General features: G+C 40.6%; 1 protein-coding gene across 1 annotated transcript in view; it reads right to left on the bottom strand.

Annotated features, from left to right (window-relative positions):
• Window positions 1-8,547: 8,547 nt before the first annotated feature.
• Window positions 8,548-14,855, bottom strand: part of ADSS1 (adenylosuccinate synthase 1) — a 28,214-nt gene continuing 21,906 nt past the window's right edge. Inside the window, exons 11-13 of the mRNA XM_041400642.1 lie at window positions 14,673-14,770; window positions 13,273-13,422; window positions 8,548-11,849 (exon numbers count right to left, since the gene is read on the bottom strand). Of these exons, the coding sequence (XP_041256576.1) occupies window positions 11,797-11,849; window positions 13,273-13,422; window positions 14,673-14,770 (301 nt within the window). The 3' untranslated portion in view covers window positions 8,548-11,796. The remainder of the gene's footprint in view (window positions 11,850-13,272; window positions 13,423-14,672; window positions 14,771-14,855) is intronic.

Genomic DNA, 14,855 nt, shown 5'->3' with positions numbered 1-14,855 from the left:
TGTTCCTAATGCCCCCAGGACAAGATTGTCCCTCCTGGCTGCCAGGGCACTGCTCACTCATGCCCAGCTTCCCATCAACCAGGACCCCCAGGTCCCTCTCCTAGTTCCCCAGTCTGTTTCTACATCCAGAGTTGCCCTGTTCCAAGTGCAGAAGCCAGCATTTTCCCTTTCAAACTTCATACAGTTGGTGATTGCCCAGCCCTCTAATTTGTCGAGGTCTGCCTGCAAGACCTCTGCCTTCCAGGGAATCAATAGCTCTTCCCAGTTTTATCTGTAAACCTACTTAGCATCCTTTCCAGTGCTGCATCCAACTTATGAACCCTCTTTTCCCTTCTTGGCAGGCCCCCACACTACACTGTGCTCTTTGTGCAGCCTAAAAGAGCCTTGCCCAGGTTTGGGCTGTGGAACCAACAAAAATGTGAACAAGCTTGAGAATTTCCTCTTTGAAATACCACCAAGGAGGCTGGAGAATCCCTGGCCAGGAGGCTCTGGTGGGCTTCTCAGCACCAGCCAACATCAGGAGTGGGTTCACCACTTATGGGCACAATGAGTTTTTGAGAATTGAGACCCAGTTTCAGCTAAATCTGGAGTTCTCCAAGACCTTCTTCGGTGAAAGGGAATTACTACAATTAATTAGCTATTTACAGATGGGCTCTATAGCACCGCAGGTGTGGTTACATGGGTTAAAGTATCAGATGCCATTTCAAGTGGCAGCCAGTCTGGGTACTATGTATATTTTGAAAATACATTGTTTTCCTCAGGGCAAACAAGTTTAAAACTGGTGTTGGATTTTACATGCTATGTTTTGTGTCACTTGAAGGTGATCTGTCAAGACAGTTCTATTTCTTCCAGAGGTCTCTGAATTCAAAACTTCCTCTGTATGTACTGTGGACAGAATCACAGCCAAGTACAGGAGCGATTTTTTCATGAAGGAACTTACAGTCTGCTAAGGGTGAAGGACTTGTTCCTGGTTTCTTTGTTTTGTTCTGGTCAAAAACAAGTTATCAAGTAAAGACTTATGTTTCTTCCTGAAAAAAAACAAAGAAACAAACACTCTAAACACCAAAACCCAAACAATAACAACCTTCTCAAAAAGTAGTGATAGAATCAGTATTTTTAAAAGCCTTTCTTTCATTCAGAAACTCATAAAAATGTACATTTTCAATGTACATTTTCAATACTAGCACAAGACTTAGAATGACATAGATTCATGTGCTGAAAATGGGCCACAATACCTAATGGACTAACTCTTGTCTGGTTTCATTGCTCGAGTTCTTCCAAAACTGCTGAAACCCCAAGAGGAGTGGTACTAAGAACAGTGCCTAACTATGGCTGTAGGATCACAAGCTATCCTGACTTGGGAGGGACACACAAGGATCATCAAGCTCTGCATCCTGGCTCCACCGAGGACAGCCCTAAAAATCACACCAATGCCTGAGAGCCTTGTTCAAACCCCAAAATGATGAGAGTGAGTTGCTGAACTGCAAATAGTTTGCAGGTACAACCACTCTGGTTTCATACAGGTTAATCTGATTTTTTAATTGTTCTTCTGTAGAGCTGATGAGCCCAGCCTTCTGATCTGTGGAGCAGAAGCCATGGTTGTAATTCACAGCAATTCCCAAAAATCCCTTCTGAGCTCCAAAATCTTACTCCTGCCACTCTTTCTTTATCTGCAATGATTTCTGCTTTGGCTTTTTCTGCAGATACTTGCAAACACATGCTTAAGGATGTTCAGCAGAATTTTCCAACTGCATATGGAAAACTCATGGCCTTTTCTTTCTAAGGAAACTACTTTGTAAATATTCACTAGCTAGACACTCTGATGTCCCTGAAGTTCTCTGGGGAATAGGGGTTAATCAGAATGTAATTGCAGTTGGAAAGAGCCCTGACAGGATAGAGGACAGTGGATCACACATGTTTCATCAGCGTGGCATGGGATAAACATGGATGGAACTCAGCTGTCTGATAACTGGATGAAATATGAAAAAAGAGCTAAAAGCACCATTCCACTTGTGGGGAAGGAGTGCTCTGAAACACTGATCTCAAATATGAAGTAGATTTGAAAGGGAGTAGTTCATGCTGGAACAGTGCTGCTTTACACTTAAGAGTAAATTTAAGGGTACTTTTGCAGAATCACAGGATATTCTGATTGGAAGGGAATCACAAGGATCATCAAGTCCAGCTTTTGCTGAGGGCTGATCACATTTGACACATTGCCACCACTACCCCACTGCAGGAATCTTCTGTTGCAGCTCTGAGTCAGCCTCAGGTGGTGACATCTCTTAATTGCTTTGTAAGACTCACCTTCACCAACATCTGCTACTGACCAGCTCTCTCCTCTTTGCAAGCTATGAGAGCAAAATAATTCTGACTGCTCTGTACCAGCAGGCCTGAGCATCCTGAGGAGGGAATTGGTTCACCTGCCTGTCTTCTGAATTGTTACCCAGCAGAATGGTGCTGAGCATTTTATTAGTTCCAGAGCAATGAGCCTTGAGGAAGATCCACTGATGATTTGGAAGTAGATAAATAGTGATCCAGGCCTTAAAATACTTTATCAATCCCTTCAGCTTCACTTATACCAAAGACCTCCTCTCCATGTCCTTGTAGTAAAACTTCCCATTTTTTTCTATTCCTCCATTTCTAAGCCATTTAGAAAGATTTCAAAGCACATCACATAGAGGTGGGACTCTGCCTCCCACAGCTCTTTAAATAGGGAGTTTCCTTAGTTGAATTGGTATAAAATGAATGGCTTTTGGCAAACTCACTGGTTCTTCTTTAATGTTTTCATGCTAAAACGGTTAAAGAAATAATCTGGGAATTCTTTCAAGTGGAAATTATATGATAGTAGCTGATATAGTTGGCCATGTGCCAGCCTGCAGTCTGTGTTATGTGGGATGGGCTATCAGGACGGGCACACATCCCCTGGTGGGCCTAGGGTAAAGAACCACTCCCTATGTGCCCAGCCCCACTGCACTGTCCTTTCTCTGCTCTGCAATATGGATCTGAAGATAAAAAAACTATTATTGCATAAAACTGCTTTTACTGGAAGGGCTAGGGGCGGTTTTCTTTGTTGTGTTCCCTTTCCTTGTACATCAGCCTTAACAGACATGTTTACAGCTGGGATCAGGGGGCTACACCTAGTTCAGACATTATCTGTTCACAAGAGCATGTTGTTTCATGAGGACTTGCTAGCACAGAACTCATGCCCTCATCTTGATGAGCTCTTGATGAGGTTCATGCATCCATAAAATATTTGACAAGCCTATGATATGCAGGATTAAGGGCTGGGGTCTTGAGACATGCTGCTATTAAGAGAAGACTCTGCTATCTTGTCACTGCAGCCAGTGCTTGCTCTTAAATTAGCACAGCATGGTTGAGTTTCAGAGCATGTTTCGTTCCTGCAGCCCTGAGATGCACCAGTGCTGCAGCAGATCAGAGCGCCCAAGGGTCCCACTCACTAGAGGGCACCCTCAAAACTATAAATTATTTTTGCTGTTACAAAGATGTTATTGTTCTGCTGACAGGGGTTTACAAAAGGGCTACTTTCCCTGGTTTTTTTTTCATGGTTGTTGTTGTTCCTGGCCCTCCCATAGTGTGCTTTCATTTCTGTTGCACTGTTTTCTTTCAGTTTGCTTCTTTCCAGATTATTTTAATCTGTCATGAAAAAAGGAATATTAACTCTGACAGTGAGAACTGCTATCACTGACCTAACATAGTGCCAAGGGCTCTGTTTTCTTTCTCTGCAGGCAGCAGTGTTTTTGATTTAATTCTAGGTGGTTGTCCTAAGAATTCTTTAAATCTTTATCCAAGTAGTGCTATCCATTATTGAGTGTGGATTTACGTGGGAGAGGCTCTGAGAGGTAGCTCTGTCCTTTCACTATCCCCACACAGTACAAAGATCCTCTCCCACACATCGCTTGGGAAGGGATGGGCAAAACCTTCCTCCCTCCATGCTGCAGCCGCATCCAGCCCTGCTGTTATTATTTTGTTGTGGAAGTGAATCCTTGCTTCGAGACAGCTTTATGTTGTTCCTGGTATGCTCTCCTCTCTCCATTCCCCAGAGCAGCCGTTCAGCTGGAATAACTCAGGGTGCATCTGCTCAGTGAAAGAGGCCGTGTGTCAGTGCAGGCTGGCCAAGAACCCAGCTCTGCACTCACCAAGTCTCACAAACCATCCCCAGCAGCAGCCCACAAAGTGTGTTTATTTTAAATGTGTGTGGCTGTGTTGTCAGCCCTGCACAGAGAAGATCTCTGTGCACAGAACAGAAGCTGCACAGAGTCAAGGCGATTCCCTGAATCTTGCCAGGATAACATGCCACAGCTACAGGGACCATCACAAGTGCTAATGTGGAAATTTCTGCCTTTGCAGATGAAATCCATTTATGCAGGGAAGTCTTGAAGGCACTCATTCTCTTTGCTCTCTGCTGAGCAGTTTGCATGGGTGGTGTGGTATAAGTTATAAAAGTAATGCTCAATCCTAGGCCTACCATCCAGGGTGCCAATTAATAGAATGAGACTTTTTGTGCTGCTGGCATGTTTCCTCTGCATGGAAATCATCAATGCATTTTGCATAGGGCTCAGACTTTCATCAGTACCAGCTTTAGTATTTTAATTACATAGTGTGAGGCAAATCAATCTCGAATAGTCAAAATGCCTTATCCTATTTGTAATGCCTTAACTAGCTAACTTATTTTATTTTTTTCACTTGACTTTTCTCCATGTATATTAGAATCTATTATAACTTATTCTATGTATTTATGCTCAGTAGCTTCTTATCATGTATTTACATTAATATTTTTTGATTTTTTTCTGCATGAGGATATCAGAGAAGATATTGTGTCACAATCCTGTCCTTCTTTTTTTCTTTCCTATCTGCAAGATTTAGAAGATCCCCAGATTGTTGGTGAAGTGTTCAGTATTATCTCTGTTTCTAATACTGATCCATTATCCTGACCTAAACTGTAGGAAGGGTTACTTAAATATACAAATGTTTCACCAGAGTAACTGCTTCAAATGTAAAACTGTGCTATTGGCATTGAATAACTGATGGAATAATGAAGAAGAGTAGCCTGACATTCCTCCTAGCTCTTAAAAATTCACAACCCCCACCCAGTTTGTCCCATACATGAGTTGTTCTTCAGGCCAGGTCCAGCACCCAGCACATGAGCTTCCTGCCATTTTATTCCAACTTCAGTTCTTCTGGCAAAGAAGAGAGATGTTACTAATTGGAGATGTTACTTATTCCAGTACCCGATATACGCAAGTAGAGATCACTGAAGGCATATTATTTTTTTCTGTAGAACATAGAGTACTAAAAATCAATGGACCAAATACTCAGGGAATGGGGTATGATGTCTTAGTCTCCTTTTCCAATAATCTCCTTTGGAAGCTATAGATAGAAATTTAATGTTGTTTCAGAATGACAAGGCAAACCTTTTGTGAGCTTTCTCAGTAAATGTCTTCAAGCTATATTTTATCTCAGACAGACATAACTGAGGCCCCATTGGTAGAGCTACAAACTACATTCCTGAGTTCTGAAAGAACTCAACTTCCAACGAAAGCATGAAACAGTGATAAGAGTCACTGCCAAGGTCACCACAAGGGCACAGCCTCAATGGCTGGGAGAAATGAAACAGAAGAGAATTGGAGTACAAAATCAGAACTGTTTTCAATGCTGTGGGGTGGTAACTGAGCAGCAGATCTGTGACTGTGGTACTGACATACACGTGACTGTGCACTGGGAGCAAAATGAGTCTTATCTGTAGCAAGGCAGAGTCCTGAAACTAGAATATCACATCATCTTGGCAAGTCTCCCTTTCTTCTTCACCCATTTGTTTAGGATGCAAAACATGCCATTACAATGGATGCATTACAGTGGACATGTAGCAGGAATCTGTGGCACTACTCATCAACATGAGTAATGGGAAACACCTTCCCTGCCTCTCCTGGCCATTATCCCCCTCACTACAGCCCAGCAGACCATCTGCTTTATTCAAGATGCAAATGCGCTGTTGGCTCATGCTCATCCTCACATCTCATTTAAACCTCAGGTCATTCTTGGCAGAGCTGTTCCTTAAGCAGGTGCTCCCCAGCCTGTACTGAGACGTGAGGAACCCTGGGCCTCTTCCTGAGCTTCAGGAGCTTCCCACAGCCCAGCCCCCAAGCTTATCAATTTTTCAGCTGTTCTGGAATTCAGAGCTCAAAGGGCAAGTTTCCATTTATGGTGGAGGGCTGCACTGTTTTAAGAATCTCAGTGGAAACACAACTCTAATTACTATAGGTCTGACCCAGTGAGTTTCCTCTTCAGAAGCAAAGAACACCATGAAACACCACTTTATGATCATGACTGGTAATACACTGTATTTCCACACTTGTCATTCTGTCAGAATCACCAAAAGCTGACTCCAGCACCACATGCTTGGGATCTTTTCCATTTACAGGCCAGCCAGGCTGACAAACCTCAGTAGCAAACAGTTTCCTCTCATTTCAAGAATTAGGCCCAGTTAGCAGGAAAAGTTTTGTCTTCTCTGGGGAAAAATGGACACTGCCACCTCTGCTAGAAGGGCATGTATAGTTGACTGTCCTTAAGACAGACATATATATGTTCTGCAGTCCTTAAGAAAAGTTGTCTTCAGTGACTCAGCCCAGGGTATTTTAAGGATTTCAGCAGCCACCCAAACTGTCTGAAGTGCTCTGCCACTCCTCAGGCACTGCAAAGGATCACCTGAAACCCAACACTGCTGTCTGAGGCACTATTTACAGCCCTGCAATGTAAACTCTGGTGTCTACACTCAGCTCCTGAGAGGCAATGTCTGTCACAGGAAGGGTGCATTATCTTGAGACTGTGGAAACATTAAAATACACAAATGTTTGGGTTTTTTTTTTCTTGACAAAGACATTTTCTTGCCAAACACATTTATTTAGACAGTGTTCAAATTTGTACTGCTTTCAACCACTGAAAAATGCAGCTGCTGGACAAAAGTTTTTACATGAATGGAAGATATAAAGTGTATGTGCTTACAAAAGACCTTCTCTCCTGTTTTATTTTTCTTACCATCTCATAGAGCTGATGGGCAAATATTTAATGAACAGTGTCTGTTCCAGAAATCTACAGATATTAATAACACATGAAAGTATTTTAGAACAACTAATTTCCTGTAAGTATACAAGAGTTTAAATGCAAAATCTTGCAATCATTCTGTAAAACACGCTCATTATCAAAGCTCATTTGTGTTGGACCAGTGATTTGGGAACAAAAGGATCCAGTTCGCTATCCCCCTGAAGCAGCCTGTACAATCCCACTTTCCCCATGCCATAGATCCATGTAGTGTCAGTTGAGCAGGCTCCATGCTTCAGGCATCCTCTTTGTCACTGGCAATCTGGATCTAATAAAGAGACAAAGCAAGCACTGACACACTCATTAGTGACCAACAAACCACCAGGTTACAGCCCTGATGGACTACCACAAACAGGCACTTCTAGAAATGAGATGGCTGGAGCTGGGTTTCCTTTCTTGCCTGATGCCCAGTTAAAAGGGTAATGTGAGCTCATCCTTTTTGCCAACAGCAACACTTTAAACCAGCTCTCTGATGGACATGACATGTTACTATACAGGAATCAAGGCACTTCCACAGGGAATAATTAGTTGGCTAGAGCTTGACCGCATGTAAAGTATTATGTCAGAGGTTAGGGGAATGTATTTTTTTTCCTCCATCCCAAACATCAGACATAGCTCTTCAGCTTGGGGGTATTTTTAAAACTTTTTTTTTTGTGTGTGTGTTTTTTTGGGGGTTTTTTTGGTATTTTGACTTGGGCATTGCCAGCCTGACATGGATTTAGATTACACTACCTAAGATGCTTCAGCTACCAAAGACCATTCTATGTGAAATTGTACATATATGTGTGCATATATGTACATAACTGATGCAAAGAAAATGAAGAAATACTAATTAATTAGCAGACCAAGTCTCTCAGAGGCATCAGGCATTGCCCTGAGTGGTGTGTGAGGCATTGACCTGCTGTCATTTACTGGAAAGGACACTTGCCTGCTGTTTCTGACTCCTTTTAAAACAGTGGAGAAAAGGAGTGGTTTCTATGGAGGCTTCTGGAAGTCCTAACACACTCACCTGAAGCCCAGTGAGTTTTAGAGGTGATAATTGTTTATCTGAGCCAGTATCAACCTTTGCTTTCTCTCAGTGTTGCTGATAAAGATCTTAATGGAGTTCACTTTTATTGCAAGAGTTTCTGCATCACTTAGAAGATGTATTTTTTGTTATAAAACCATTGGTCATTCAGGTGAGTTAACCAAAGATGACTAACCACAAATCTCAGTGGTAAAAGGTAGATCCCTGCTCAGTTTGTAAATGGAAAGGGAGACAAAGTTTGTGGAATTGTGAAGACAGGCCAAACAGTGAAAATCTATAGACTGAGAGAAAACACCTTCATTCACTAATGCTGCTACTTATTTTCTAAAATTCATTAAAAATTAAACCAGGTTTTGTATGAAGTTAATTTTGTTAAAAAAATAAGAGAAATAGAGACCAAGAACTGTTACTTCAAATCTGTTTAATACAACTTCAAGGACAAAATAAACAGGTGTGGATCAAAAATAGTTTGAAAAAAATCTGCATAAGGTGTAAGTATAGATTGCACATTACTATGGAAATGCTTCATTTTCTTTCCTGTTATAAAGTGCATTATGCCAGAACTGTAAGACCAAACATAGCCAAATACAAAAGCTTCAAAATCCTATCCTGAATGTGTTAGGAAGTGTAAATCTCACTAGGAAGGCCATATTGTAAGTGTCAGAAAATATCTCAAAAACATTACTGTGCAGGAGTGAGTCTGTGACTGCTACTTTTAAAAAAACTATAATCTTTACCACAAATTACAGCTTTTCAATAAAGGTTTTCCCTTATTCTTCCATCCAGATATCAAACAGGATGATGCATCTGCCAGTTTTAGCCATTATTATTGAATTTGGCTGGGGAGAAAGAAGTAGTTAAATTCATCATGGTGATTGTTATTAAATGAAATTCTAAACAACACAAAAGAACATATATGGAAAATGGCCAAAAGTAAAGGAAATTTACATTAAAATGTTCCTGTTAAGCACTGTGTCTCTCAGTAGATGAAAGAGCTTTTTCATAAAAGCCTGAACTTACTCACATTTAACTTAATGACAGCGTATGTAAAATTTAATAGGAGTAGAACGTTTATTTAAAATATCCATGCTATGAAATAAAATGCATGATATTTTTATGGTAACAGAGTAAGTCATGGGATAATTGCTTGTTACATCATGCTCAGTGACAACATCACTGGATTTTTTGATGAATCATTGAAAGCAAGGACAAGCCATGTGGATCTAATGGATACTTACTGGAAAAATGGAAAATGAAAAGATTAGGTGGAAAGTAATCCTGTGAAAATTATGTTATAAAAGCTATTGTCTCCAATATGCCAAATACTCAGTTTAGAGTTGATAATTTAATCCAGTTATTCAGCACACCAAGTGGCTTGTTAGTCACTGTGGACTTTGCCTATAAATCAACTAAAGTTTAAATATAGTGGTCACCTCCCTGCACAAATGCACAGAGGAAGATGGGGCCAAGAAAAGGAACAGCTCTAGATCATTCAGAAGGCAAATGTCACAGGGTTAAGCCATGGGAAAACAAAACTTAATTACTGTATCTCCAAGCATCTTTATGCTTAAAGTACCTCATATGAATGAGGCACATTTCACAGTGCTTGTGATAATTAGCATGTAGCAAGTACCTTTCAGAAGTGCTTTGCAAACATTAAATAAGGTCAGAAATCTCATTGGTCTTTCATCAGAACAGCTATAACTATGATGGGGAGAGCTTCCTCCTCAATTCAGATCAAGGACTGCAGGGCTTGACCCAGGGAACTCCAAAAGGCAGTGTTGAAGAGGTGAGGATGTATTACTAATTGCAATTGTACAGATTACAAAACCAGTAGCAGTGAGATTAAACAATTTGTCAAAGATGGACAAAGGAGTTAAAACAGAAGTAAGGATTCACAAATTTGGGATCTGTTTTGTTGGGTTTTGTTAGAGAAAAGGGGTATTTGCTTTTTCATTAAGCCAGGCTCTATAATGAACTGGGGCATGAAGAGACTGCACCAGAGCTGGATGGTGTAAGAATTCTGCCTTACATGCAGCAAAACATCCGTAAACAGTTACATTTAGCGCTTTGCACTGGTACTGTTAAAAGTGTTCTTGACAGGAAAGGTTGTGAACATTATCTGCTATTTGATATTGAGTGAGATGAGACAAAGGGGATGAGTGCGGCACAACATCCTCCTGACAGGTTTTTCTTTTTTCTCCATTTCTAATGCCAAGTGTCATTGTTTTGTACCCTTGGAGTTACCATGTTAGAAAAGGGCTGTTTTTACACACAGCATAATGGCACCACTGAGGATGTGATGCCATTTCCACAGCCCATGGGAATGATACAAAAATATTGTTATAGCTTTCTGAGACTTATATAAAAAAGGAACATCGACTTGGAGAACTTCGCAGTTCGGGAATAATGCCATCTCTAGAATGATCTTTTTCCTCTACAAGAGATAGGCCTTTTAGAGAGCTCTTGATGCATAACCACTACAAATTAGAAGATCCACAAAGAAGTCCAAGAACATTCTTGAAGATTCTGGGACCTCTCCACAGCTTCTACATGTCCCAGCCCTGGCTGCCACGTGTCATCCCCTTCTATAAATAGGCATTACATTTTGCTGAGGAAGGTCAAAATGTGTGAGGGGTGTAAATACTGCAGCAGTCATCATTGAGTCATGCATTGATTTATTCTTGGAAACCTATGAGCTGTGGAAGCGAGTGCCTTACAGAGCCAAAGTCCCAAGTTCCTCAACAGAGTACCACTGTAGAACTTGGGAAACTTCAATCACAGGACTAGCAGGAAGAAATGTCCCAGGTTCATGGAGAAAGTGCAGTGTGCTGTCTCAGCTCCACTCTCCTCATGTGTTTTGTACCCTGAGGACTCTCCTCCCTCCACCTTCACTTGTTCCTTTTCCTACTGCATAAAAGGAAGGCCACACACCTGACAGTCTCCAGCCTGTTAATACACAGAATAGTTCAAAGAATTATTAAACAGGTCAGCTTTCTCCAATTTGGCCCCTTTACAGATGTTATCTCAGTTACTAGGATAGGTTTTGTGATAAATACATTTTACATTTTAGCTGCTCTCCATTCATTTTAGTAGGCTATCAAAAATATTATATAAAAATTATACGTAACCGTGTTTGCCTTGCTTTGTGCAGCCAAAAATACCCACCTAACTTTGATGTATTTTATAAACTGAAAATCTTTACAATTCAACCAATTTCAGTGCATAGTATCTGTTCTAGTACTGCCAACCCAGATACACAGATATTTTAACATTTGAAGAAACAATCCACGCTTCACAATTCTAAAGTTACCCAATAATTACTGCAAAAGGCTTGATACTGGTTTCAGCAAGGAGAAATACTATAAAGGTGTAAAGTACTTTCAAATAGTAACATGGATCAATTGAAAAAAATGATTTCCCTATTTTGTTAGGAGTACTTTTTTTGACTTTTTTGATGATGGACACCAAGGAGATTTTACACTGAATTTACTGAGAACTTAAATAAAAAGTTACAATACAGAATATATGGGGTTTTTTCTATTTAATTCCTAGAAGAATTTGTTTTAAATAGCATTTCCATTTCAAGAGGAAGCTGCAAGGAACTGATGAATGCCAAGTTGTGCTTCTCATCACTGAAGTTCTTCATTTGTTTAAAACAGCTGGATCATCGATTCTCTTGATTTCCCAACTCCAACCCATTTAACTAGGGAGGAAAACACATCTGTTAGAACAATTACTGAGAGTAAATACTATAATCAATGAACTGGAATAATCTTCACCTTTCATCATGCTTCACTACAGACTGGCCCATTTTAGGAAGGAAGTCTCATTGTCAAAAATCCCTCTACTCCAGCTGCACTACTGGACTAAAAGTGCAGTATACTGAAGTTTGAAAACATAAAATAATGATACCATAAATACAAAACATTGCAGATGGAAGGTCTAATAGAAGGTCAGGAATGTTTGTTGCAGGTTTAAGAGCAATTGTTTGGACAGGATGTTTAGCTACATCCCTGCAGAGAGGAAGCCAGAGCTGTGCCAGACTCTGAAGTCTGCATGATGTGGAACAGGAGATAGTGATGCCTACATACTGTAATATTTTTAAATGTAAGGCTCTCACTATAAACATTATCCAGTGTGAGCAGCCACCCCAAATTCCACACTGTAGCTGTTCCACTGCAGTTTTATTGCCCATGCTATAGAATTGACTGTGGGTAGGACCCCTTTAGCCTTCAAACCTAGCAAGGCACCGTGACTTTGCACAGCAAACCAGAGGAATAAAGGTAAGGGGGGCTGTATTTACGCATCCCTTGTGTGTCCTTGACCACACACAGGCCATTCTCTGAGTTTCAGTCTCTGCTATCAGATGTTTCCTGATCCGTGACCAATGCAGGAATTGCCATGGCTGTAACCAGCCTGTACTCCACTGAAGTGACCTTTGAGGTGCTTTATGGAAAACAAAAGCACACATGCCAGCTGTCTAAGCTTGTTACTGTGGAAATTCTCTCACAAACTCCACCATTCATGCCACACCTAACTCTTGGCACATTTAGGACTCTAGCTGTTAGATTTGAAGAAAACTGGGTGGCTTGACCTTTGCAGATGGATGATGTTAAGATTCTCATTTTTCCAATGTGGAAGAACTGGGCTAAGCAATCTTGTACCTGTTATGCAACACAATTCCCTGTACAAGTAAGAATGGAAAAAAAACCCCAAAACAAAAACATCTAAGTTCAAACAGGGATGTAGTGCAGGATGCAAAGAGAAAGGGGGAGATGAGGACATCAGCCTAACTACACACTGAAGCACGAAGCACCTAAGAGACCCCTAAGTTTTCACTGACAGAAGGTGGCCATTTGCCAAGAACAACAAATGTTTATCTTTCCTCTGGTTAATCCTTGCCAGCAGCAGCTTGGATCTCCCTGCAGCACTGCAGACCTGCCTGCTGAACACCACCCTTTGCTGCTTCTTGGCAAGCTGTCATTTACCCCCATCAGCCCAACCACTGGTACTTTCATTCCCTCCTGCCCAAATAAAGTGACATCCAACTACCAAATTGAGCACTTTCACAGAGCTGTGTCTGTCTGCTGTGGCATCCTCATATGGACATCTACAAAGAAATGTACCTGGCACGCCAACATGGTTTTCCACACAGCGGATGTAGTTCTGGGCCTTGGGTGGGAGGTCCTCCCATTTTCGTGCTCCAGTTGTGTCAGTTTTCCACCCAGGCATTGTTTCATACTCTACTTCTACCTTCTGTAGTATCTCCTGGTTAGCTGTGGAAGAACAACTTTTGTCACATTTGATTTTAGCTGCTCTGCCTTAAGAGAACAGACCTATGGCTCTTGACCAATAAAGTCTTTTGACAACAATTAAAATCTGATATATGAGGAAATAGTATTTTTACTGGTTTATTCAATCATTCACTTCTTTATTCTTAATTGAGGTTAAAGTCTGATACAGGAAGACAAATCTGATTCAAGAGGATCTAGGATACAGTTTCCTCTTCCAAAAACTGTAGAATGTACTCTGTGCTGTGAACATGGAGTCAACAACAACACCACAGTTTTATTTTTGAGGAAATAAGATTTTTTTGAGGTTTACAGTACTTCCACTTTTTGGTTCAGATTTGCACAGAATAAAACAGTACACAAGGCATTACTGTCTCAGAGAGTTTCATCTTTACAGAACAAGGTTAAAACAGTCTTGTGAAAAACTCCGATGTCTACAAGCTTTTCCCCACTGGAATTCTCATTGTGTCCACAGCCAGGAACCACCAAGAGTGGTGGGAAAGCTGGCGGCTGCCAATCCACCCTGTGCCTCTGGATTCCCCTATAGCTCAACAGAACAAACCCCTTTTCTTGGCAGAGACTGTTACACATATCTTGAAAACATCATTAATGTAAAAAAATTGTGTACCATTACACCTAAAACCCACCCTGTGCCTCTGGATTCCCCTATAGCTCAACAGAACAAACCCCTTTTCTTGGCAGAGACTGTTACACATATCTTGAAAACATCATTAATGTAAAAAAAATTATGTATCACTACACCTAAAAAGTGAATCATTATTGAGGGGGCAACACATATTTTTATTAACCACAGTGTTGTTGTTAATAAAGCCATCATGCAGAAGCAGCTTTATTGTGCTTGTTTCCATCTCATTTTTGTACAGCTTTTATTTCAATTTTGCTTCATTAAATGCTATTGCCAACGATACACAGTCACTGACTCAAGTCTTGCTGATTTTCAGACTCCTGATTTTTGCCAATAAAAAAATCTAATGGCACAACATAGAGGCCCTAACACAAGACTTTATTTGTTCTGAAGTTCTTGCTGTTGTAAACAGATGCAAGGTAAATGGAAAATGCCAGTGTAATGGTACAGCAATCTTTACACAGAGACTGCAGCTCCATAAATTGCCACAGAGTGTCTAGTGAAAAAGAAATCAAGTCTGATTTTAAAAAGCAAAATTGGCTTAACAGGCAGGAAAGATAAAAATGAACATAGAGGTTTAACAACTTACCTGGAAAATATGGAATTCTTTTTCCACCCAGTTTGTAGGCAACACCAATTTTAATTTCATCAAGGACATCAAGAATATCCAGTTTTGTTAATGCCAAACTGCACAAAAAACATCAGTTAGTTACACACATAATGGATCTCCTTTTTAATACTTCTTTTTTTTCCCCCCTTTCACAAATCCAGC

This window comes from Onychostruthus taczanowskii, unplaced genomic scaffold, assembly GCF_017590055.1.
Source record: "Onychostruthus taczanowskii isolate IOZ18803 unplaced genomic scaffold, ASM1759005v1 scaffold1, whole genome shotgun sequence".
NCBI lineage: Eukaryota > Metazoa > Chordata > Aves > Passeriformes > Passeridae > Onychostruthus > Onychostruthus taczanowskii.
This window is presented reverse-complemented; position numbering and strand designations above follow the sequence as displayed.